General features: G+C 40.6%; 1 protein-coding gene across 2 annotated transcripts; it reads right to left on the reverse strand.

Annotated features, from left to right (window-relative positions):
- Nucleotides 1-558: 558 nt before the first annotated feature.
- On the reverse strand, nt 559-24,713 carry lars1b (leucyl-tRNA synthetase 1b). 2 transcript variants are annotated; one of them, XM_080483662.1, is made up of 32 exons: nt 24,588-24,713; nt 24,214-24,335; nt 23,806-23,893; nt 23,607-23,687; nt 23,187-23,324; nt 22,923-23,084; nt 22,594-22,706; nt 22,298-22,361; nt 22,070-22,158; nt 21,705-21,930; nt 20,920-21,007; nt 19,755-19,831; nt 19,544-19,597; nt 19,263-19,403; nt 18,728-18,805; nt 18,506-18,591; nt 18,088-18,153; nt 17,771-17,853; nt 16,477-16,615; nt 15,613-15,825; nt 15,044-15,101; nt 13,525-13,588; nt 12,426-12,609; nt 11,202-11,292; nt 10,917-11,057; nt 9,623-9,763; nt 7,881-7,991; nt 7,605-7,715; nt 6,366-6,470; nt 5,454-5,549; nt 5,070-5,202; nt 559-1,501 (listed from the first exon to the last, which is right to left on the reverse strand). In XM_080483662.1, exons 1-32 carry the CDS (start codon nt 24,591-24,593, stop codon nt 1,296-1,298), a joined length of 3,555 nt encoding a protein of 1,184 aa, XP_080339788.1. In that variant the 5' UTR covers nt 24,594-24,713; the 3' UTR covers nt 559-1,295. The 2 variants fall into 2 exon arrangements, with proteins under 2 accessions (XP_080339788.1, XP_080339789.1); XM_080483663.1 differs by lacking the exons at nt 23,607-23,687; nt 23,806-23,893; nt 24,214-24,335; nt 24,588-24,713 and having other exon boundaries at nt 22,923-23,082; nt 23,183-23,238.
- Between the last annotated feature and the right edge of the window lie 267 nt (nt 24,714-24,980).

A 24,980-nucleotide genomic window follows, 5' to 3' on the forward strand; every position in this document is an offset into this window, starting at 1 on the left:
TACGGGACTGATGAACTAATTATGAATTGAGTGGTTGTTGAGCAACAACATAGTCAGTACATATTGGAAATAAGATTTAAAAAAAAAACATAGGTGAAATAATGGGTTAATATTAATTAGTTTCTGGTAATATTCGGATTATGAGGTGTTGTCAATACAAACTGCATCAGTAACTGAGCAACTGATTTGAAAAAAATATAAAAAAAGGGCTTTTCACTCCCAACAAAAAGTGATTTAAATATTACTGCACACTAATTGTCAATATCCATTAACTAACAGTTCACTGAGTTATGCTCGCACTACTTTTCCCTCTCTGCAGGTATTGGTACACGGGATCTCACAACACGGTCTACACACTGGCTCTGTTGGTTGTGGAAAAGTGAACGGGAACTCAATCAACGCTCGCCGACTTCCCTGCATCAACCGATCACACACCGACATACACACACACACACACACACTCAGGAGGTGTAGAAACTGGGTGGATGAATTCTCCGGTTTATACGCATCTGGATATATCCTGTAATAAAATGTTTGAAAAAGAAATTGTCATCAACTGAAGCTGATTGTTTAAGAAGCTTTATTTTATTTATTTTTTCTTCCTCTGGAAAAGTCCAACCAGAACCAACCTCGGCGAGAAGATAGGAAAGCTGTGTGATGCGCTGACAGAACATGAGCAAGTTATATATCTCAATGATGTAAAAAAAAAAACAACACCACAGACACATTACCATCCATATGAAAGCATCAGGCCCTCTGTAGGGAGCAGAATAAAATACAATGAGCGACTGTTCAGGCACAAACAGGATCCGTTGGTAAGTATTTGTTCTATTCGTGTCAGAAAAAAAAAAAAAAAATCACTTTTACAGTGTCAAACCTTTTGCTTGTTCACTGTGTCCGACATCAAAAAGTCGACCTTCGAGAAAAAAGACAGAGTACTATACAAGCAAGCATGACAAAAATAAAAACTTAAGATACTGTAAATGGTTTTTAGATTCTGCCTCTCTGAAGTACTGTATTCAAACCAAACTCCCGATGTAACCGTACTGCGAATATATCATGTTATGGAAAACGAAGACGGAAGCGAAAGTTTTCAGGTCCCACGAGCTTCAAGATTCCCTGAGGTCACATTCAGCAGAACAACCACCGGCACACTAACAAAACAAATGAAGGAAGGCATCTACAGGTGAAAAAAAAAAAGTCCCATTCTGTTGGGACTTTTTCATGATGCGTGTCATCGAGTCGTGTCCAGAGAGCTGACGGCTGAATGTGCCTCTGCGTGTCGGAGAGTTTTCCTAATTGACCAGATACACCAGAGTGTCCCCGATGTCGGCGGTGAGGCCGTTGTCAGCCAGACTGATCTTCTTCTCCTCCAGGTTGACGTTGAACACGGATGTGTTGGAGATGGGCAGCTTGCCTTTCTCTTCCTGGCCCAGGACGGGCACCCGGCGAGGCCCCGACACGGGGTCCTCATACCTCATCAGCTTCACTCTGGACAGATCTGTCAGGGAGGAGCGAGACACAGTCAAGCAGAAGTGGCAACCAAAAAAAAAAAAAAAAGTGGGGGGGGTGGGGGTGGGTGGTGTAAGGGATTTGAATCTAAAGAATGATGCAGTGCAAATGATGGTGCATGGAAGATGGAAAGTGATGAGCGAGGTCAGAAAGAACGCAAGTATCAAACATTAAAGACACAGAGAAGAGAATAACTGTCTTCAAAGAAAATTGGCCCGATTATTAACCTGCTCTTACATAAGCGAACGCCTCTTAACATCAAACACGGAGGAGCTGTGGGAGCGGTGAAGTCGCAGATTGTGAGAAAGCTTTCATGAAGACGTGTTTCCCAAATAATTCCATTCAACGCTGCTTGGCAGAGGAGACTTTGCTCATTTTCAATGGGCACCAGCAAAACGCTCAGCGCTGCTGCTCATCCACCAAACGCTTTCTTACAAATGTAGCGCCGTGCAAAAACTAATTATCAGGTTTTTCCTGAAACAAAAAAAAAAATGTCTTTGCGGTTTGTACATTAAGGTAGAATAATAATAATAACACAGAGAGTGAGACTTTCTGAATATTGTGTGTACTGTCATCACATAAAATACTGTAAAATAAAAAACTGACCTTTTAATGTGCCTACATATCTAAAGATAAACCAGGTCTGCTTTCAATAAATTTTTTATTTATAGAACATGCTCTCCGTTTCTCTTCCTGTGAAAATCACTGTCTGATGGCTAATCCAGCTTTTGAGGACATTTCCTGACGGCACCAGTCGGTGCACAGATATTTCCAGACGTCTCCAAAGAGGTTCAATCACATTCGCGTCTTTCTCTCCGACTCCAATCTGACTAGTCTCCTAGTCCCTGCCGGTAAAAAACCTCCCCGCAGCATGATGCTGCCACCACCATGCTTCACTGTAGGGATGGTGTTGACCTGGGCCCGGTTGTTCCAAACTGGGTTATCGTTTTAACCGGCCGTTAAATACATTTAACCGACCGTTAACTTTTAACGGCACTGTTATCTTGTTGTTCAAAACTCGGTTAACTTTAACCAGGCGTTATCTTGACGTTGAACTTAGCGGAGGTGCGTTAACTTTTTAACAGCGTGGTTCACTCTCACCATGCGGTTCACTGGCGGCGCTGCGTTCATGATAAGTTGGACCGAGGACTTAACTTTGATTTAAGTCAATACTGTAATGAAGAGTTATGTCTTTAAGGAGCCCCGGAGTGGCCATAGAATTTTATTTATTTTTTTATAAAATATATATATATATAACTCGTTCCCTCGTGTTATATTTTTTCACCAATGCTGCTTCCATCCCATCATATTTGCTGTTATGGAGCTTTGAGATCAAATGATACGGACCACATTAGATATTGGTGTTTTCTAACTAAAGCATGTGAAATACAGACATGTTTGGGCATTGCATAGTGAATTTCTGCTCCTTTCACTTTATTTCTGGACGTGTCTGAATCAAAAGCTTCACATGAAGCCATTAAAAGGCTCATTTTATGGCAAAAAACTCCAAGTTTTCATTTACAGTAGTTTGTTTAGTAGTTACTGATGAACCAAACAGTTTGCTGTATTATAAAGAAGTTCTGTGGAGCGTCTCATAGCAGAGCGCCCCCTGCTGCCTCATACAGACCTCTCCCTTCGTCAATCTCTTGGCCAGAGATTAAATTATCTCGTTCCCTCGCTTTATTGATTTGAGGTAACGACTTATTATCTCGTTCCCACGCGTTATTATTATTTTTCTCTCTGGCCACTCTGTCCACTTTCCATATCGTTCTCTCGGGTAAAAATTAAAAAGAAGATGAGGCAACATGAAGCCTCGTCTGATCATCCAGCTCAGTTTTCATGTTCCACTTTAACATCCTGGCAGCAGCGTAGTTTGTCATGTTTTATGGTAGTTTAATGGAGCAGGTAAAAACACTGCGCTGCCGTCCACCATGGGCTGTCATGTGCTTGCTAGGAGCTTGTCCTTCTGGGAGCTTCTCCTCAATCCAAAGAGGAACTCTGGAGCTCTGACAGTGACCGTCTGGTTCTTGGTCACCTCCCTTACTAAGGCCCTTCTCCACTAATCGCTCAGTTTAGACGGCTGGTCAGTTCTAGGAAGAGTCCTGATGGTTCAGAACGTCAGATGTTGGAGTTAACTCTGCTCATGAGGGCCTTCAAAGCAGCAGAACTTGTTGTTCTGCCTTCCCCACGTTTGTGAATCAAGACAATCCTGTCTCGGAGGTCTACAGACAATTCCTTTGACTTCATGCTGTCACCTGTGGGACCTTAAAGAGACGGCGTGTGCCTTTCCAAACCCTGTCCAATCAGCTGAATTCACCACAGGTCCAATTAAACAGCAGAAACACCTCAAGGATAATCAGAGGAAACAGGATGAACCTGAGCTCGACGTTGAGCTTCATAGCAAAGCCTGGGAAAACTTATGCAGATGTGATTCCTACGTCTTTTGATTTTAATAAATTTGCAAACATTTGAGAAAGAAAACCTTTTCACATTGATATTATGGGGTGTCGTGTGTAGAATTGGAATAGGGCTGTAACATTAAAATTGAAAAAGTGAAGCACTGAATATTTTCCGGATGCACTGTACCACTCAGAAGTCATTTCACAGGGTCTTTAAATGCAGTTTGTCACACTTGGAGTGCGTTTGGGTTCTCCACGGACACAGACTTTCTCAGTGACTTAGTTTTGCTGCATTGTTCTGCCGTTTCCAAAAGTATTCAAAAGCCTGTTCTCCCAGGAACAACTCAAAGTTTTGGAAATGCTTTTACACGTATGATCCCTGCTTTGGAACAGTTTTATTGCCGCTGCCAGCAGAGAGATCCCCGTACTTAATGCCTTGGCTTTCGTCTGACAGAGAGAAATGTGAGTCCTCATGCACTGACATAAGCCTCTCTAAACTTCTCGGAGTCATTTGAATTTCTCACAGGTGATCACAGTGGCGAGTTCTGTTCCATCACTGGCACTGTGAAGCCACAATAGTCCAACGCACCTCATCCAAATACACGGGTTGTTGTCAGGCATGTGCAGGGCTTGACGGTAACGTGAATACGGCACGTTGGAGCAGGGACATTTCTTTGAAAACCGATATGATAAGGTGAACATTCCAGAAGACGAACAGTCCCCGATTCCATTATTTTTGAACAATGAGAAATTTTGTTTCTGGCGGCATTTTTTCAGTAATTCATTCCAACGTTGTGAGCTAGATTCATATTGATGTAATGATCACTTCTAATCACTAAAAAAAAATTTTAATCGGCCGATACATCAGTTATCGGAATTTGGACTAAAAATAAATCCTTGACAGGTGGAAGCAAAAGGGACAAGGAGAGAGGATGACTTGGATCAACAGTCACAGGAGTAACTCTGGGTGGTGAACATTTCTTACATAAGGAGTGTCTTGTTTATCTGAATGACCTGCCATGATGTTTCTCACAAGGATGATTAATCAGTGAACATCTGAATGCATTTTGACTAAAAAGTACTAAGATATTAAGCGATGGGTTTAAACATTGACTCGCCAAGAACAACTTGTTTTGGATATGTACAGTTTTGACAAACCTTTGATGAGTCTGTTGATCTTGGCGAGCCTTCTCACCACACTGTCCTTGGTGTCGCCTTGTCGGATGTCAACTTTTGTAGAAAACAGACCGTTGCATGGTTGAGGGTTCACCAGAGACACGCAGACTCCAGGCTGGAGAAATGGGCAAAAAACAAGGTTTCTTTGAGAGTATATAAATGTGTTTTGTTTTTGTTTTTTTATCACTGGGGATGCATACATCCACCTAAGTACCTGCAGAGGAGAAAATATACACATATACTTGAAAGACCTGCAAACAAAACAAAATGAGGAAAAAAAGGCACATGAGAAGAAAAATAAGCTCAAAATTCATCCTTTGACACTGATAAAGTTTGAGCAGCCATCACCCAACTAGAAGCTTTTACCTCCGATCTGAAAACGCTGAACGGTTTCCCAGGGCAACAGTCCTCCTTCACTTTGTCATCACCATCGCAGGCAAACAAGACATCAATCTGCTCCAACTGCCGAGGAAAACAACGTCAAAAAGATAATCAGCACTGCACTCCACACGAGATAGGGTTCATACAGGTTTGTTTGTCATGCACGCTGACAAATGCTGGTGTTCTGCCACTTATTAGAGGAGAAACAAAGCAACACGACTGTAAACCAATAAGAGAGAAGATGAACGGTCTGCATGAGGCGAAACGAGGTTAAAATTATTAAAATGTAAAGAAAATCTTTAAAAAAAAAAAACCTTTCCTGGGTCACAGTGTTAGGATTAATGATGAAGGAATGTGTATCGCCTATCTTTAGTTATGATTTATTTAAACGACACACTTTGATTCAGACTTTTTTTTTTGACAAATATGAATCCTTCCTGCAATGCTGTGAAGTCTGTGCTGGTTTCCCTAAGGGATCTTAAGGACTTGCATTTTTTCTGACTAGGCTAAGCCTCAGTGCAGACAAAAGCATTAAGGGATTTTCAGACTGACAGCTCCAGATTGTCTCAACTCACTTTTGCAGAAGTGTGAAACTCAGCCGAAAAAGCGGAGGTATTTCTGAAGAAAGCAAATGCTGCGACTGCATCCTACAGTTTTCACATGCATTGAAAAGGCAAACAAAAGCAAGTGGAGTCTCTCCCTTTTGACTCTGCATTTTGAGATCTGCGTCGGTACCTTTGCAGCCCGGTGTTGTCGTTTCACCTGAACAAATCGAGTATGAGACTGCCGTCTTTATTCAACACAATTCTCCACAAAAGCCTCAGGTGTAGTTGGTGAGAATAGGCAAGTCCTGAGTCGGGTTAAATCACAAAGTGATTGGAGGGAATGCTTGCGTACCTCCAGAGAGTTGGTTAAGTAGACCAGGTTCTCCGTGAGAACAGCACGCTCATTAAACTCCAGCTGCAGATCCAACACTCTGGGTCCGTTCTTCTCCAAGTTTTCCTGAAGAGTGAAAAGCAGAAATAGAATAGAATAGAATAACAGCCAATGCAGGATCTTATCTCTTTACTATAGAAAACATGCTTTCATGGCTATAATTTGGCATCACACGCAACGTTCACCGGTATGTTAATGCCACAGGAGTAAAAATTATTCAAAGGGGTGCTTTATAAGTCAAAAATATGCACCCCCCCAAAAGAAAAACATCAAACAATGTGAGCCGGGAGAGAAAACAACATGAAAGCTGCAAGACCAGCTTGAGAGACAGACCGCGGACCAATACAGAGCTCATCATGATTATTTATTAGCTTCATTCTGTTTGATCACTGCAGTGAAACGGCAACACTTCAACAAAGCCCAGAGCACCTGTGAGATATGACACGTGAAATTTTAATTAGCAACATGCTTCCGTTTCATTTACTCGCAACTTGACCTTTACCGAGTATACAAGCGTGATAGAACAGCGACTATGACCACAGTGCTTCTTTTTATGTGTCGTTATTTGTGATAGTTTCAGCAGTTTTTCCATGTGAATGCTGCTTTGAGATCAAGAGAACAAAATGGTGGAAATGAAACAGAATCCAGAAGCAATGCAGCTCAAAACTGTGACATGAGGGCAAGAAGTAGGAACCAAGACATTCAGAACTTCAGCCAAGTTGTTGACGTAAGAAAATCTAACTTTTTTATCAATGTTGCAGACAAAGAGAAAAACACTGACTGAGCCCGTAAATGTGTTTTGTATCCCTTTGATCAATAAACAGACTGAACACATATTCCTGGAATTCCTTTGTGAAGTCAACGCAGCACTTGTTGAAATCATTTCTGCAATTTCGCCATTGCTTGATACAAAGATCAATACTAAGAAGAAGGAAGAAAAAAACTGCTTTTGAAGTCGAACACTACAGTCTTCTCTGCAAAATGACTGAGGCAAACTTTAAACCGCTCGTCAGCAAAGCTGTGTGCAAACACAGGAGATAAGCCACCTTGTGGAAGAACTGTTGAGTTTCCGAAGCGGTGAACAAAAAAAACAAACATTGCAGAACAACCGAGTTGTTTGGAATCGATTACGAAAAGGACTAAAGCAAGCAGAGAGGTGGCGAGCCGCGTTCTGCACACAGAAAGTCCAAGCAGATTTACCTTGATCATGGCAACAAAAGGCATCACTCTCTTCATGTACTTCTTCAGCTCGGGCAGCGCTCCCAGCTCGGTCGCGATCACTTTGTTGTCGGGGAGGACGCCGTTGTTGCTCTGGAGCGACATCAGGAAAGCAAAAACTGATGATACAATCGGTATACAATAGATTGATCCGGTAACTTCTTCAAATATGGACAACAATGACCCTTGCACTTTTCCTACAAAGAAATGTCAGACTTGACACCGTGCTGAATGTCAGGGAGAGCCGACGTCTCGTACCTTGTAGTGCTTGCCGAGCAGGGATAAGGCGCTGTGCTGCCATGGCGGGTAGCTCGTGGCCACGTAGATGTTGCAGTGTGAAGGTTTGCCTGGTGGCTTTGAGTCACCTTTCTGTTGAAGGAAAAAACAAACACGGTCTGCAACTGAGAGACGGTGGCAGAAAAATGGCTGAAAGCATCTTGATCTTTTGCAGAGAAGACGGAAAACTTTTATCATGACAATATTTTTCAATCCGTGCAATTTTACCTGCAGAATCAATCCCATCAATAGATAAATAACTGAGATTCGCAGCAAAAAAATATATTTCCTTCATCAGTTCGATTTAAATTCTTAACATAGCTATTAGAGTTTTTAATCCAGATTATCTTTAGCGTTTCATAGGCATCATATCCTTTCTAATGGTAAAATTGGCATTTGTCTTATCGATTTCTTGACAGTTGGTCTATAATTTCATTTTCAGAACAAAGCAATAATTTTGTTTTGCACTGATCAAGTTGATGGTCAATACATAAGTATGAGTTTCTGAATAAAAACCTTGCAAGAAACGTTTGGGCTCCAATAAAATGTGTTTGATGACGTTTTCAACAAGTCTATGTAAAGTATATGTGTGCCAACATATTAGATCAGTGATTACTAATGCTATTAAATAATTTGTCTTTATGTCCACGTCACATTTAAATTTTACGTCGGATTTATGAATAATTATACTGTTAAAATTAGGTAAACACATTGAAATTGCAGCTCCCTTTTTCCTGGTTGAGTAAAAACATACTGCAGCCTTCCCAACAGACATCTGGCTTAAAACTATTCTTATTGTACAGAGCAGATTGTTTCTCCCGTCTTTCCATCATGTTTTCATTTTGCCTCAATGGCAACAATACATTTGCAGCAAATCAATAACTATGTCCTGGAACCAGGAGATATCGGCTGTTTCAGATCTTGTCAATAGTCATTTTGCTTTCTTTCCCGCTGCCTGCAGCCATTTATCGAAGTGCCAAACTGTTCATAAATAATGGACTAACTTTCCCACAGTGAACACAGAGACTGGAGATTGTACCATAAGTGTATTGCAAAGAATACTACATGTAGGAGGGTCATGTAGTTGAGTACTATAAGGAAACAACATCGAGAAACTATATGTGATTTGAAGAATTAACCTGAGTCAAATTTTTTATTTTGTTTTATATCTGCTTTATATTTATTTTTGGGATCCAGCTTTAATAAGGTAAAATAGGGAAGTTTGTTAAACTCGTATGCAGATGTGTCTTTACCTCTTTAATAACCATCAGTTCATCATCTTAGTAGCAAATTATACTTGAGCTCGAGAGCGACTTTAGACCTGAAGTGTTCTCTCCAAGTGTTCAGTCGCTCGAAACTGGATTCAGGCATGATGAATTGCTGCTAAACTGCAGCTCCATTTTATGCTGCCGGTGCCTGATATTCCGAGGCTCGTTATTGTGCGGCATTTTTTCATTTTCTGCATCATTGTACTCCACATCAAACGACCATCAAACTGTTAAACAACACCTGAGGGAGGAAAGGCTTTGACATATTGCCGCCTCCAATTAAATCACTGGGCCTAATGAACACTTCGAGACAAGAGCTGGATTTCATAAAAAAAATTTATTAATTAAAAAATAATAATAATTATATATATATATAGCAATCAATTCCAACATCAATATTTATTCCAGAATTAATTGGCGTAGTTACAATAGTGAAGTGAAGACGTAATATCAGACCTTGCTTTTGGGGGGAAGCATGTACGCTTTGAGCCTCAGACGCAGGTCGTGTGCCGTCTCCATCAAGTACTGAGACGAGCGGATCAGGATCTCGTTGACCGGTCCGGCCACAGGCCAAGAGGCCTTCATCAGAGAACCCGTCTGGGAGCAAAACAGGGAGCAAAGAGGATGAGGAGTTAGTGAGGAGGAAAAACAGTTAGTGTGTTCTGGTCTAAAGACTAAAAAAAAAAAATCAAGCTCACCAGAGTTATTCCAAATCTCATAAACTACCCAGGCACATGTCACTCAAGATGTATAATCTTAGAAAAAGGTCTGGTTTTACGTTTGTTGGGTTTAGTTTTAATACAGATTTATGTTTATTTCAAGATAAACCAACTTCTATCAAGACACAGTATAGTCATACTGTACTAATACTCAAAAATCTTCACTTAAAATAGGAACGTCTTTCTTGTTTTTAAACGCTGATTTCCGACAAATAAGATATTTACTATGTTTTACTTATTATTGGACAGTATCAAGTTTGATAGTATTGAAAGTATTTTGATCTAAAAAAAATCAGCATTTTTAGCTTTTAGGATACTCACTTGGGATGACTTATTTCTAGATTTAAAACTCTTATCTCAAGATTTATCAAGTAAAATTAACTTGCTGCATGGGAGAGATAATTTCACTAGTTTTAAGTAATGTTCTTCTGAAATGTATATCTGACGAGGATATGTGACACCTCACACACCGACGTGTGTAGCTGTGTGTCCTGTGTGGCTCTCGGCTTCATAACTAGCGGTGCTGAACACATGGTTGAAGAAAAATACTGGTTTTGGGGCCTTTTGTGGTTGCTAAGCGACAGCTGGGCAAAAAAAAAAACAACCGACATCTCACACACAGCAGCCCTCCTTCATATTCATAAATTTGAGCGTTAAAAATATTCTTGGCTCTCTGTGCTTTTGAAGGCATGTAACGCCGTGTGCAGTCGTTTCAGAGGAAGTGTGAAGAAGACGGGCTCCCCGCGGACAAGCCCATCAACTGTGGAAATGTGTCAGCTGCCGCTGCACAAAGGTAGATGAACAGTGGGATCAGTTCCACTGCAGGCACACACAAACCTGGGAGGTTTAGAGGCTTGATCCCAGGTGCACCACATAAATGGAAATCAACACGGGAAGTCAAAATATTTTCCGTTTCACTTGAAAGCAAAAACAGAAGCCGAAGGGAGCCGAGCCTCAGAATTCAACACGGAGCAACCCAAGCCACTGAGAACATGAAGACGGCAGCGAGACTTTGGAACGACGTCTCTTACCTTCCCCAGCAGACCCCAGGTGTATTCACAGAGGTGCGGGCAGATGGGCGCCAGCAGCAGAGTTTGTCTCTCGATGAACTGGAAGACGAGATCTCTGTGCATCCCTTCGATGGCCAGCTCCCGATATTTATCTTTGGCGGCCTGAATACACACAGTGAACGTGTTTAAAGGTGTTGAAGGGCCTTCAGTGCACACTAGGTACCAGTTGATACTGGAATCCTTAATCGTTTTGTGTCATAAAGTATCCACAATCACAACATCTCAAAACTGGTAAAAAACGTCTACCTGGAACTCGAAAAAGCCCGTCTTCAGCGCCTCCTTGTACATCATCCTCTCATAGTGCTGATCCGTCTTCAGGATGCCTGCATTCATCTCACTGAAGCAAACACAAACATTTTAATCACGCTGCAATATGTACCGATTGTATACCAGCAGGTAATTGTACCGAAAGTATAGTGAAGGTCAAGATTTTCTCAGGAAACTTGTTTACACATCATCGCTTAGCTTGGTTTTCTTCCATTGCAACTAATCACAGTGTGTTTATTTCACCTTAAAAAAAAAAAAAAATCTGCCCAATTCTCCTGATCTTTTCAACCTGTATTAAACAGTGTCAAGATGATCTTTAAAATAACAGCGAAAGGAAAAATATTACACATTTTGAAAGACAGCTATAATTAAATCTTTTAATATTTCCAGGTTTCAGCGACTCCGATGTTATCATTTATACGCACCTTTGGCCTCATATTAAATAAATTAATTCTTCATTTTGGGCAGATGAAACTGATGCTGCTTTAAAGCAGTATTTGGATATTCACTCTACTATTGACATAGTGTACTAGTACTCCAGGGCATACGGGTACCTCGAGATACACTGGAGGTGCATGAATTAAAAAATAAATATATATTCTGTATGTATATATTTATGATTAATCATTTAGTCATGTATTTCTTGTGCGAAATAATTAGACTATAACCCCATCAACAAAAAGTATATGAAACAGTGACCATCCACATTGGTGAATCAATATTCCTACTTTCAGGGATAGACTTCACTACTATGAACCTCAAAAAATATTTGAAATTGAAGGACTTGGTCAGTTAAAAATCTATAAATCTACTGATTTACTTTTTTTTCTACTCACAAGGTCAATGTTTAGTATTCAAGACACTTGATGGCACAATGCTCTAATGCATTTTAATAATAAGCCTTTCCCCATTATAAAGGGCTGGAAATGGTCTGCTTGGCAGAAAGTGTATGTATTTCATGCTGCACTGTAGCTCCATCTATTGTATTGCATGCACTTCATGTCATTATTGTGAGCTTGTGTGTTTTGATTCTCGCTTCTAGTTATCATTTCTGTTTGTCACGATATGAAGCCCTTTGAATTACCTTGTTGCTGAAATGTGCAAAACAACTACAGATGCTTGGGCTTACTTTCACACGATCTCTCCGTTAACTTAAAATTGAATAAGAACTTGCCTACCATGATGTATTTATCCTCCACATACCTGGAGAAGACACGATCATTGAAGGTGTCAGCAGGTCCCGTCCTCAGGTTGTTCTGGTTGGCGATCATCTCCTTCACCCACTCCACCCAGGTGTAGAGACGGAGGATGCCGGCGTCAGCCATGGTCTCCACAAAGTTGGCGTCCTCCACTGTGTCGCCAGCATCAGCAAGAGCCAAACGCATACCTGCCAGAGGAAAAGAGAAGGCGGGTTACATGACAGGCTCAGTGGCCTTTAGAATGTGACTCGAACATCAAATATCCAGGCTCTGAACACAGCATTCCCTTTCTCTGCCAAAAACATTTCGGCACCTACGTGAAGTTTGGAGGCTTCGTAAAAAAAAATTTGTAGCATTTGAGAAAACTTCAGATACCCGGCAGACATCAGCGAGCTCGTCGAGAGGAAGTCGACTTAATACGTCTATCCGCTGTCGGAGCATGACGCTCTCTGCCCCCATGGTGGGATGACTTCAAGAGACATGCAGATCTATTATTCAGCTCTTTCAGAAGGTAAAAATAAAGAAGGTGCAAAACAAACAAAAAGGAAACCAGTCGGGAAAGGCTCAACTCATCCTGAGATGGAGTGAAGATATGTGGGATAGCAGAGTTAATCCAAGTGCCATCGAGGCATGGATGAAAAAAAAGAATCAAAAATATAAGAAAAAGAAGAAGAAATGTATTCTCTCAATGGGAAATTTAAAGTGAGCCTTTTGGAATTACATTTGACTTCAAACATTATTACTCGTATGCTCCTTCAGTATTTGCTTTTCCTCGACATCTTGTTGACCAACAGCAGTTGATGAAGGGATGAAGGTCATGCACATACATAATCCATGATTCCAATAGGGGGGGAAAAAAAAGGGACTGGGACAAGAACTAGGAGCATCTAGCAGGTAAGTTATTCTCAATATACACAGTAGTTCAGTCTCGAACATAAAAATGGATGAAGTGGCCAATGCACTGTGAAAACTCACTAATCTGCTCTAAATGAGCTTTTCTTCCACATTGTAAGATAATAGGACAAAGATATCGAGGCGTGAGAGGAAAACAGTGGAAGATAAGCAAAGAGTCGGAGGAAGATAAATCAAGTAAATGACTGTACCGTCTGCTGAAAACTTGTCTATGGCTTGGGTGAGAGTGAGGAAGTTCCCTGTTGATTTGGACATCTGGTGAGTAAAAACAAAAACACAGATGTTAGCAGTCAGAATCTTTCAAGTCTGACCACCCACACAAGCTCGTTACAAAGTGCGGTTCAAAAAGACCTTAAAGTCTGTGTTTAAAACTACAGACGATTGCAAACCAGCAGTGACAACAGCACGACTCAAGTTCTTGACAGCACACGTCTTTAATGTTAATTAACAAGTTCAATATCGTCATGAGAAGATTGGATTTTTGTTTTGCGGCAAAATACTTAAATGTTTTTGGTTTGTTGGACCAAACCTGCCTCCAAATATCCTAATCTTACAAACACATTGTCCGAAAAATAAATAAATAAAAATAAAATGACAGACGAAGTTTATTCCCAGAACCGGAGGTCTGCAACCTTTACGACTAAAAGAGCCACTTTTGCGTCAATTACATTTTGTCTGCAGCTGCAATTTCTCACTGAAAAAAAAAAAAAGTCTGATGTTTCATCACTACAATTTAGGCCCTGTTTACACGACAACGTTTCACGAGAACCACGACATCCGCATGGACTGATGACACATCGGATGCTATCAGGGGTGAGTCTCAACTATTAAACTACTGATCTGGGCGATAAAGCGAGATTATAGGCTGCGAGTATTACCACTATGGGGCCGCCATGTTTGTGTACAACTGGATGAGCAGGAGGGAGGGGGAGAGATGTGCATGCGCAGTAACAGGCTCTGTAGCCTCCGGCAGTCTCTGCAGGAGGGATTTGCACCGTGAAAGAATCTTTCCACCTTGGGAGCCGGATTAAAAACTTTGCGGATACAGTGCATCCGCAAACTGGTGCCGTGTAAACGGACCCCCCCCCCCAAAAGTGAAGAAAGTTTTGCGGATACACTCGAATTCGTTGTCGTGTAAACGGGGCCTTAGATTAGACATGTATTTCTTCGGTGGCTTTGTTTTTTGAATCATTTTTTAAAGCCATTTTAGTTGATGAAGCTGTCAGCCTCAGCTGTTTTCACTGTTATTTAGCTTTTTCTTTTTTCTTCTTCATTTGAGGCCACTTTTGTAATTTTTTTTTTTTCATCAGTTTCAGCTATTTTAGATGTTTCACTATTTTGTCTCTTTTAGAAATTTAAAAAAACAAAAAACAAACATAGTACAATATGCTCATAAAATGAAGATTTCTTTTTTTTTTTTTTAAACGTTATATTTTCTGACAGCTTCGTGGAGCCATTACAGCGGTGCTGAAAAGCCGCACGTGGCTCCAGCGCCCCAGGTTTCAGACCCCTGCCCTAAAGTGACTGTCCTCGGCTCTTTAAGCTAAACAATCACAAATCAGCCTCAACTATGATTCTAATAATTTCATGTCTGAAAAAAAAAAACACAGCCATAACATTCGATTCTTTAAAGCCAGAAGGTTCCTTGGTGGAAATGGCTTAATATACATCCGATGACGTTACATTTCACACCATTAATGCAGGACACACCTTTTCAGAGTTCAGCAGCAGATGTCCATTCGCTCGCACAGCTTGTGGCCACTTCCCGCTTTGAAGGAGAGAAAACGTTCATGGTGTGATTCAACACCTTCGTCATCAAGTTAACCTCGATTTCAAAAGAGCACACATCTTGTATATCGAAGCATTTCTTTGTCTGATATGAGCCAACCAGGGCTGGGCACATAATATTAGTAAGAAAAAGCTCACATAAACGAAAAAAAAAAAAAAAAAAAAAGGTATAAAAAGACTTTGTGTAAGCAAAACAAAAAGGTCATAATTTGATTAACTCTCAAGTACAATTGAGATAGAATTGAGACATTCAGACAGCAGAAGATCGACGAGTAGGGTGACATTATGATCCAACACAGTCGTAATTCGATTCTGCATATTGAAACTGAATTATCACATCTAAAGCAGATTTTATGCGTTTCTGTCAAAAAGTCCCTTTGTTTTGGGATTTTATGAACACATCCGCCTGGCTGAATACAGACAAAATTATCACACAAAAAAGGCTCAAACAAGCAGAGTTAATGCAGCTCCGGTTAAATGTGTCAACTCACTTGTCTTTAGGCCACATGGCCACATGGTTGTACAGGTAGTAAGACAGGTGGTTGGGCACCAGGTCTTTTCCAGACACGCGGACGTCCACGGGGTACCAGTACTCAAACTCCCTCCTGAGCTTCTGAAGATGCTCTTTTGGGATGTCCGTCTTCGGGAAGGGAGACGTCTTGAAGAAGATGAAGTCCCAAACCTCCCTGGTCATCTGCTGTGGCCTGTCGAGCAGGCAAAACAGAAACGTACCGCAATTTTGTCACAGTAACCGGAGACGTGTGACAACAAACACACTGGGGGCATATTTATCAATCAATGTGCAAATAACTTGTGATATTGTAGGACAGTAGAAATAAATAAAATTTGTCAAAAACATTTAATAACCTCTTATTTTTCCTTCCCATTTGGACAATTTTCAAAGCCATAAACCATAAAATGGGTGATTTTCAGTGAGATTATAGTTGTTTTTTTTCATATTCTTTACAACTGATAGCATTTTTTGTCTCTCTCTCTTTTTTTCTTTGGTGACTTGAAGTCTAATACCAGAACTGATCCATGGAATCATCTTCAAAATGTCCTTAAGGTTCACATGTCCCACTTTCAAATAGCACTTTGGTGATCGCCCAATAAGGGGTTGAAAATAAAGGGGGGGGAAGCATCTGCTATCTGAAATCTGTAAAAACCAATATTGTAAATTAAAATAGAATGCAATAAAATCTGCTGTTGCAGGTAAGCGGTTGTTCTTTAGGGATCATGTCTACGGTCTTTCGAAGGCACTGATGGAAGGGAAAGTGAAAGGAAGGCACACGAAACGAGGCTTCATTCAGGGCACAGTACAGCTTTAGTGTGTGTGTGTGTGTGTGTGTGCCTACTTGATTCCCAGCGGCGACTTTCCCTGTCCATTGAGCACGCCTCCCTGGAGGAGGTGCGCTACGGTGTAGTAAGCCATGTAGATGGTGGAGTCCGATAGCGACTCAATCAGCCACTGCTCGTCCCAAGGCAGCCGCGTTCCTATGGTAACCAATCGCCGTGCACGCACACACCCGGAGAGACGGAGAGACAAACACACACACACACACACACACACACACACACCCATGTAAAAGAAACAAATTGCAAATGGAGACAATGGCTAGCCCCCGTCTGTATTGTCAGTCTTGTTGAATTTGCCCTTTTGTTCAAGCTGCTTATGTCGGAGCAGCCAAAGAAAACATCTACGAAGAGGAATTAATTTACTGTAATTCCTTGTAAACAAACCAAGATGTAACCATTGTCAAATACTCAGAATTAAACCACATAAGGCCAAACTGTTGTTTTGACAGATGACGCATTAATCTGTGCATTTTTGCTGATTTTCACAACATTTTCTTCAACTTTAAGTTAGAAATGAAGCAACTAAATCGGGTACCAGTCTGCTAATTGCATGTTTGTGTCCGTCTACAAAGATATGATTGCAAAACTTCCCTTTTTACATTATTTCAACAGAGCTTTTAAGAAAAAGTGAGAATGTGCTTCAGTGTTACAACACAGACTTAATGTTGAACTTTAAAGGCAAGTGATTAAAGAACACAGTATATATGAAAGTGGCTGGGCTGAGGCACATGCACCCATAGGCCCTAATTTCCTGTCAATCCCCATCGTCACTTTCAATGAAAAGCATTCAGATTTATTGAGAGTAATGATTAAATTGAGCATTTAGTAGTTCAAATTTGCACTTTGTTCATATGCTGGAGAGCTGCATTTAAAGATGTAAAATACTGAGGTGAACAGTGAAAGGATAAGACGCGTGAAACACGTCTCCAGGAGAACTATCGAGAATAGCACACCAGACAGTTTTTTGTTTGTAGAACTCTGAGCTTCATATTCTGACACCGAGGGGTGTGTCTGGAGGATGCCTCGACTGTGCTGCACTGTTTGCCAGCTGGCCTTCAGTCTCCATCTATTCCTGTCGGCAGGAACAGGAGAGGCGGACTGTTTTTGTCATTAGTCCTCTGTCTCCACCTATGGACCGCAAACAATCCAGCCCAAGGTGAAATTTCATGAAGCTTTTAGACCTATTCATCGCTGACAAGGCGATTCATCAATATCAAATTGAAGCAGAGTTAAATCTAATTTAGGTCATGACATAATGACCATGACGTGTCATCGGACACCACCCACACTTACCAAGCCCGTAGGTACGAGAGCAGGCGTGCTCCTGCAGCCACGCCAGAGTCGCCTCAAAGTTTCTCCTGGTCTCCTCGCAGAACCTGTCGAGCATGTTGCAAAAAACTGTTTTGAAAATAAGGTTCAGTTAAACATCTTTTTGTACTTTGAGATCCGCTCCAGCCTTCCACTGACAATGACGAGCAGTAAAAGTATTTGAAGTTATTTTCTGTCCTCTGTTGTAGATTTTTCAAACCTTCAGAAAATCTGACAAGCTTTTGAAAAAAAACCCAAACAGACAGGATAGACTATTTTTGTCTCTCAGCTTTATATCTTACGTTTCCAAAGACTTGAGCGCTTCGTTGGCCTGCTGCTTCCACTCGGCATCCCCATAGTCCAAATACCTGAAAGAAAAATACATTTGATGATACAAAACTAGTAACACTTCAGTCTTAGCACAGTGACATACAAAACAGGTCTACTATAGATTCTGTCTTCTACATGTTAAGAGTATTTTGAAACAAAACAATATTCAAAACACTTCTCAACATAACTCAGTACCCCTGAACACCAAAGGATTTGTCTTAATAAACAGTGTTGATCATTTCACACTAAACTGAATCACGTATTAGTAAAGGCAGAATATACGGGATTTATCCTGATTTCTGTGACAATAAGGTACAACAGTGAATCTATTTGAATAAAAACACCTTTGTACTTCAAAACATAGACGAGCAAAATGGCTGTCGTACTCACCACTGGTCACAGAGAGCCACCACACACTCGTCAACCGAACGAGACATGACCTGCTTCTCAGGCTCCATGTAGATCATGGCCTCCCCCTGTGATTGAACAGCACATTCAATCACCATCATTCAGACAGAAAGACACTTTAAAAATAAACCAATTATCTCGAAATGCACAATAAACATTGCTGGACTGCAGTTCATCTTCACATTGAATTTGAAACAAACTTACCCTTTCCACCATCATCTTCTGGATGGGCTTCTTGACGTCCTGGACCTTCTGCCCTTTGTATCCCTCAACCAGCATAATCTGAAACAGGAATTCATTCTCAGAGAAATCTCACACTGCTGCAGGTCTGACTGGACCGATTCTGATCTTGTCCACTGTTACTGCCTTTCCGACAAAGCCGTGGACTGAATGCACGCATACTGTGATTAAGTCCCTTCAATTCGTATTTATCGATGGATTCTGAGATGGCAAATGTCAAATAAAAGAATCTGGCCTATTCCGGTTGAGTGCCATGCAGTGCAGCTAACTCTTGATCTTTTCAGCATTGCAGAGTCTAAACTAAACTATCCGAGTGTCGCATGAACCTAAAAGTCTGTTAATGAATAATTTATTCTGGCTTTAAGCTTTAAATTACTTGATTTGTGTCTGGGAGATAAATCCCACACTAAGTTGTATCCACCAGGGGTTTAGCAGAGAGGCAGCGTTTTGCTGACCTGCGTTAACGGGGTTCTACTCATTAAGCACCACAGGAACTCACCCCCTCATAAAATCCCTTCAGGTACACCCTCTCCTTGGCTTCCGCCAGCTTGTCCTTGTCGTTCTGGCTCTGGATCTTCAGCTCGTCACACACCAGAGGAGCAGACAGATCGCCATATCCTGGGATGTTTATGATGGGGATCTGAAGTACAAACAAATACACAGACAAATGTTCCTTTCTTTTTTTTTTTTTTTTCTTTCATTATTTGCAGCCGAGTCTGAATCGGTACTTTCAGAGTATTCTCAGTGGAAATCGACCTGACATTTGCTGGATTAACTTACCGGCTCAAAAGGCAAAACCATTTTGTCCTCGATCCCATACTTCTCGCGTAAAGCCTTTGAGGAGAGAAATTAAGTTTAATAAAGGGAGTAGAATATAGTGTGTTTTCAAGTGATAAACAAGGCACGAAAAAAAAAACAGGTTTTGGGTGCCTGAAAACTTGAAACACATTTTAAATGGAATTTCTTAAATATGGCTGGTCTGTGGCGTCACCTGTTTTTTCTTGATGTCTCTGAGCGCAGCAATATCATCAGGAGCATCAGATGGTACGCTGGTAACTACTCCAGTGCCTGAGGAAAGCACAACAACACATATAATCCATGAATCCTGGTCTTTCTTTCTTTTTTTTCTTTTTTTTTTAACTTCACTCTACACTTTTTCCAATCAGAAGCCCAACAATCCCATCACAGCAGAGAATTATAAACAAATTAAGTGAAAACTGATATTCACCATGTCACTCATTAGTCTCTTTTACTTTAATAGAGGGGAAACGAGGTTCAACTCTCGCTCACTTTCTGACGTTTCAACTCGGTCATTCAAGGAATTCCAATTACGATTGCGGAAATTCATCAACGGGACACAGAACACAAAGAGACAAACGACACCCCTCCAGCAACAAAGACCAGAATAGATAATACTGACGTCTAACAAAGCAGAGGAGGTCTGCAATTAGGTACATTTGATATGTTTGCAAATGGTCTACCTAGAGGGAAAACAGCAGCCATTTCTCTCTTCATTTGACACCCAAGTAAAAAAAAAAAAAAAAACACTTCTGAATCCTATGTTGACCTGCTTTTCTGAGGTCCTGGTATGTTTTGTGCCCATCATTTTAGAATTAATACAATATTGTGAGATCGTGCATATTCAGAAATGAAAATTTTAAAATTGATTACAGTTAGCTTTTGTTGAACTCTTGACAAACCACTACAGAGGAGAGCAAAGTGCTACACTGCAAGGTATTGTTATCCCTTCAGAAACTTTGGCAAAGAGCCACAGTTGTTCATAAATCCAAGAAGAGTATTTATTAATGCACATACATCCAAACTAAAGTTTGCTTGGCAGCTTAAATCTATAAGCAGTAAGTAGAAATGTCTACGATATGCAGTAATCTGCTGTGATAATCTGAAAAAAGCTTAAAGATCAAAAGCTTTCAGTATATTAGGAGCTTGAATATAAAAATAGAAAAAAAGTAATACATTGACAATTAGAAAAAAAATCTGAATTAAGTCCAAAAGGTTTGGACGGAGTAACACGCTTCACAATACAACACGGTGTGACTGATGTAATGAGATTATGTTTATCAAGAACATCCAAAAACAAAACTTTAAACAGTGCAGTTTCCTGGTTATCGGTGTGATCAGAGTTTGTTGAGCCGTACCTTTGTCCTCCTTGATGGTGAGCATGGGCAGAGCATAGATGATCTTGTAGGAGGTCAATGGGGCACTCAAGGCACAGCCCAAGATATCCTATGATAATAAGAAAGAAATATATACATATATATATATCAAGCAGAATCTGACTTATTTGTTCAAAGTTCAAGGGGTTACATCAGAGTGTCATGCTCATTTTAGTTCAGGGGGCATATTTACGGCCATATTTCCTCTTGAGTGAGCCAGACATGTAAAATAGTTCCACGAAAACCTTGAAATTTAAACCTTGAAATTTTTCCTTGTTGTAGCACAGAGTCTACATGATAAAAAGTTATTTATTGTCAGAAAACCAAAATTGCTACAATTTTAACATAAAGATAATGTTCACGATACTTTATGGTGCAAAATATAGTGAAATATCCCCAAACTGTCTCCTATAAGCCATTGCATTTGGTAGCAAGCTTTCATGACTGCATCAATGATCACTGATATGTCAGCGTTGGTCTGTGTAATGTTGTGTCCACTAGTCGTCAAAAAACTGTAAAACGTTAATTTCCAGGGACGAATTGGAGCCTCTTGTGGGCTGGTTTTCGACCACATGAATAATGTTTAATACACTTGAGTTAGAGCATTTCAGAAGGCTTTGATAGGTTCCATGTTTTGAAAGCACTATCTCAGAGATATTTTCATGCAAAGGAACTGCTTGGTTCTTATATATCATATTCTATTTTATGCCACACATTTTTCTTTATGTTTGTTGGAATTGGAAGCAGCACAGAAGCGAAGTGAGTACCTGCCCCAGGATCTCCATCACTACTGGTACGACTCCGTTCTCCTTGGTGAAGCCCTGAAAAGACATATTCCTGGCAGACCTGCCGGTGCAGATGAAGATGTCTCCATTGATCGTCTCGAAGGCGACGTACTTCATATCTGGCCTCACCCAGCAGTTGGTCTGACCAAACATGGTCTCTGGTCTCAAGGTGGCAGCCACCAGGAAGATGTTTTTGCCTTTCATGCCACTGCAGGGAGAACAAGGACTTGAACTGTACATATGAACTCTGCCGTATTCAGAATGAGGATTTAAAAAGAAAAAAAATAAGTGCAACACTATCCATATTGAAAACAGTCAACAACAGTACAGTGCCAAGTCTCTGTTACCTGCTATAGAAGACTTTGGATTTGAACTTTGCTGTGTATGGTTCAACCATCTTCATCTTGATGAGCGTGTACTCCTGAGGGCCAACTCCCTGTAAGTGAAGGACAGTCAAATGAAAATTGACTTCACATAACTACACACACAACTACAAGATACAATCCTGCTAGAAAAGTGTTTAATAAAAAACAATGGCTGAAAGTTTAGTCCCCCAAAAAAGTAAGTGACTTTACCTCTCCAGTTTGCCTGTCATGGTCCATACATGGCTGCCCGTCCTTTGGTGAGTAGATGGTATACCTGCAAGACAGTCCAGGGTTGTCATGGGTAAAGATCCAAAATCACACAAAAATCATAGTTAACTACCTAAATATGAACAATAATCTCAATTATTTAAAGGTTTTAAGTTTGCGTTCACTTGGTGAAAACAAAGACTCACAGGTACTTCAGGTAATGTCAAAACAAACAAATACAACTTTGTTCTCTCCTTAATCTTTCCTCCAATCATGACTAGTTTACAGGACTACTTTACCTTTTACCAAACTTGATCTTTTTTCTTTCCTTCAGCATGACAAACTGCCACCTGACAAACGAGTCGTAGAAAGGGTTCACGTCCGTGGTGAGGAATGAACGCCTCCAATCAACCTGAGACAATAGCATCAATTATTTAGACTTTACTCAATGCTATTAAATCCTGGGGTCTAGAAATGTTAGTATGTGTGTCCTTGTACTGTATTAGTGTTAATATGAAGAGTAATCTTAATCACTTCAATCAAAGCATGGTTCATCTCAGACAGAAGGCTACAAAAAATAAATAAAACTGCAGTTCTTTACATACATTATATCATCAGAATTAGTCACCTTCACTCCCATCTGTCTGAGGTCGTGGACAGCCAAAGGAGGGAAGTACTCAAGCCAGTGGTCAGCATTGGCAAACTGGGAAATCTCATTGTCTTTCAGGCCCAAAGACCTCATGATGTCCCATTGGTAAGTGGCAGATCCAGATTTGGCCACAGCTTTACTCTAGAGTAGAAGAAAAAGAGGCAAAATAGTTATGTCTGGCAAATATAGAACTAAAAGTCAGAGCGAAAAGAATCGACAATTCTTTTTTTCTTCGATACTGACCTTCTTGCCCTTTGCTTTGTCCTTGATGATGATTTCGTCAGATGCCTGTGGCTTCTCCTCCTTCTCTTCCTCTTCATCAGGAAACTGAGGAGGGTTACCATACAGCTCCATCTCCCTCTTCAGCTTGTCTGCACAGGCCTGGCGGATAAAATATGGGGTTCGGATTACTACTGGAAAGTGCACTAAAAGAGAACAATTCCAATGCAAATAATGTAAGGATAGCAGTACTAGTCAAGTTCCAACTTCCTAAGAAAAAGAAATTGCTGCAGGGAGCGACTTGTATACTGTATTTGTTTCTTTAAAAAGTGGCCATGTCAGATCTTACAATTTCGATAAAATGAACAATTATTGTTATAACACCGTGGCAACAATGTTTGTTTGCAATACCTCCTCACATAATGGACTGATGCAACATCTTACTTTGATTGGCATTCCTGTGCAGTGCAGCCCAAATGGAAAGAGGCAATTCTTTCCTTTCAGACGCTGGTAACCGACAGCAAACTGTCAGAACAAAACGGGAGAGCAGGACCTCAGAGACAAGTGATCTTAAAACATCAAGTTTAAACAAGCCAAACAAAGTTCTGCTCGAAGTTAATGTGCTTGTTCTTTGCATCCTTACCTCGCATTTCGACAAACTGAATGTATGACCAAGGTGCAACCGACCATTCATGTAAGGGTAGGGGAAGGTGACAAAGTACTTGTTTTTGCTGGGAGTGAGAAAATAAACGGTAATTTGTGAACAAATAGGATTTGATGCAGGGATGGATTGTGTTTTTTTTAAACTAGCAACAGGCTCGCCCTGTACTTATGATCACTGATTATACCTGCAGAGCTTGTTCTGATAAAAACAAAATATGCATGAGGAACAAAGAGTTCTTTGCGCATTGTTGCACTATACATACTTTGAAAAGAGAAAGAGCATCTGCTCTCACATTCCTCAGTACAACGAGCTCTTTCCTTAGCAAATGCATAGCTAGGTACTAAAGTCAAGAGGGTATGCAGTCCATTTAAGGAGCAGGTTTCTCACTTTGTGCTTTCCCCAATTGTTGTTGGTGCATCGAGCTGAAAAGCTCGCTCCTTCTCCCATTTCTCCTGGATTTCCACTTCAATCTTCCTCAGAAAGTCCAACTTCGCTGTTCCTTTGCGCTCCTTGAAAACAAAACAGCATTGCGAGTCAACGTGGTGCGATTCATGAGTAAATTGGTTGGCCACAAAAAAAACATTAAATCTGCTGTTAACATCTGACCAAACGAAGCCAAGTGTCTTTTTCTGCAGAGGTTTCGACAGCTCATGCTAGCTCACTTAGCTAATAGCTGCCTTAAGTTAATGTCCACAGAGGGAAACGCGTATCTTCTAAGCATTTATCAGTCTGAGGTGTAAATAAATAAGACATTGACGTACCGTCATTTTAAGCCACGCCACCAGTTCTTAGTTACACTGTGCTTTAATGAGAAATAGAAAGAGTTTGACAAGAGGAGAGCCACGCCGCCGGTGTATGGCTGACGACACACAGGATCAACCTCCCGCGTTGCTTTCTGGGTAATGTGGTTCACGCACTGTGAAAATGTAGTCCTCTTTTCCTTAAAACTATGTTTATTATCCATTATTTGATTTGAATCACCCTTAGATGTTTATTCGTGCGTTGCATACTTTGTCAATATTTTTATTATTATTTCTCTGACCGCTGTTTAAAAAAGAGAAAATATCCTTCTATGGCACTTTTTGTTTTATTCACACATTTTCAATAGGGCAACAGTATGAATTGCATTCAGTGAACAGTAACACTTTGACACT

This window comes from Lipophrys pholis, assembly GCF_963383615.2.
Source record: "Lipophrys pholis genome assembly, chromosome: 16".
NCBI classification, from domain to species: Eukaryota; Metazoa; Chordata; class Actinopteri; order Blenniiformes; family Blenniidae; genus Lipophrys; species Lipophrys pholis.

Excerpts from the sequence above, each read along its gene's own strand:
- lars1b (XM_080483662.1), bottom strand. Across the intron at positions 16,616-17,770 it reads CTCTCGTACCTACGGGCTTG|GAACGCGGCTGCCTTGGGAC; the intron begins GTAAGTGTGGGT and ends TGGTTACCATAG. Across the intron at positions 5,203-5,453 it reads TCAGCGTTTTCAGATCGGAG|CCTGGAGTCTGCGTGTCTCT; the intron begins GTAAAAGCTTCT and ends CCATTTCTCCAG.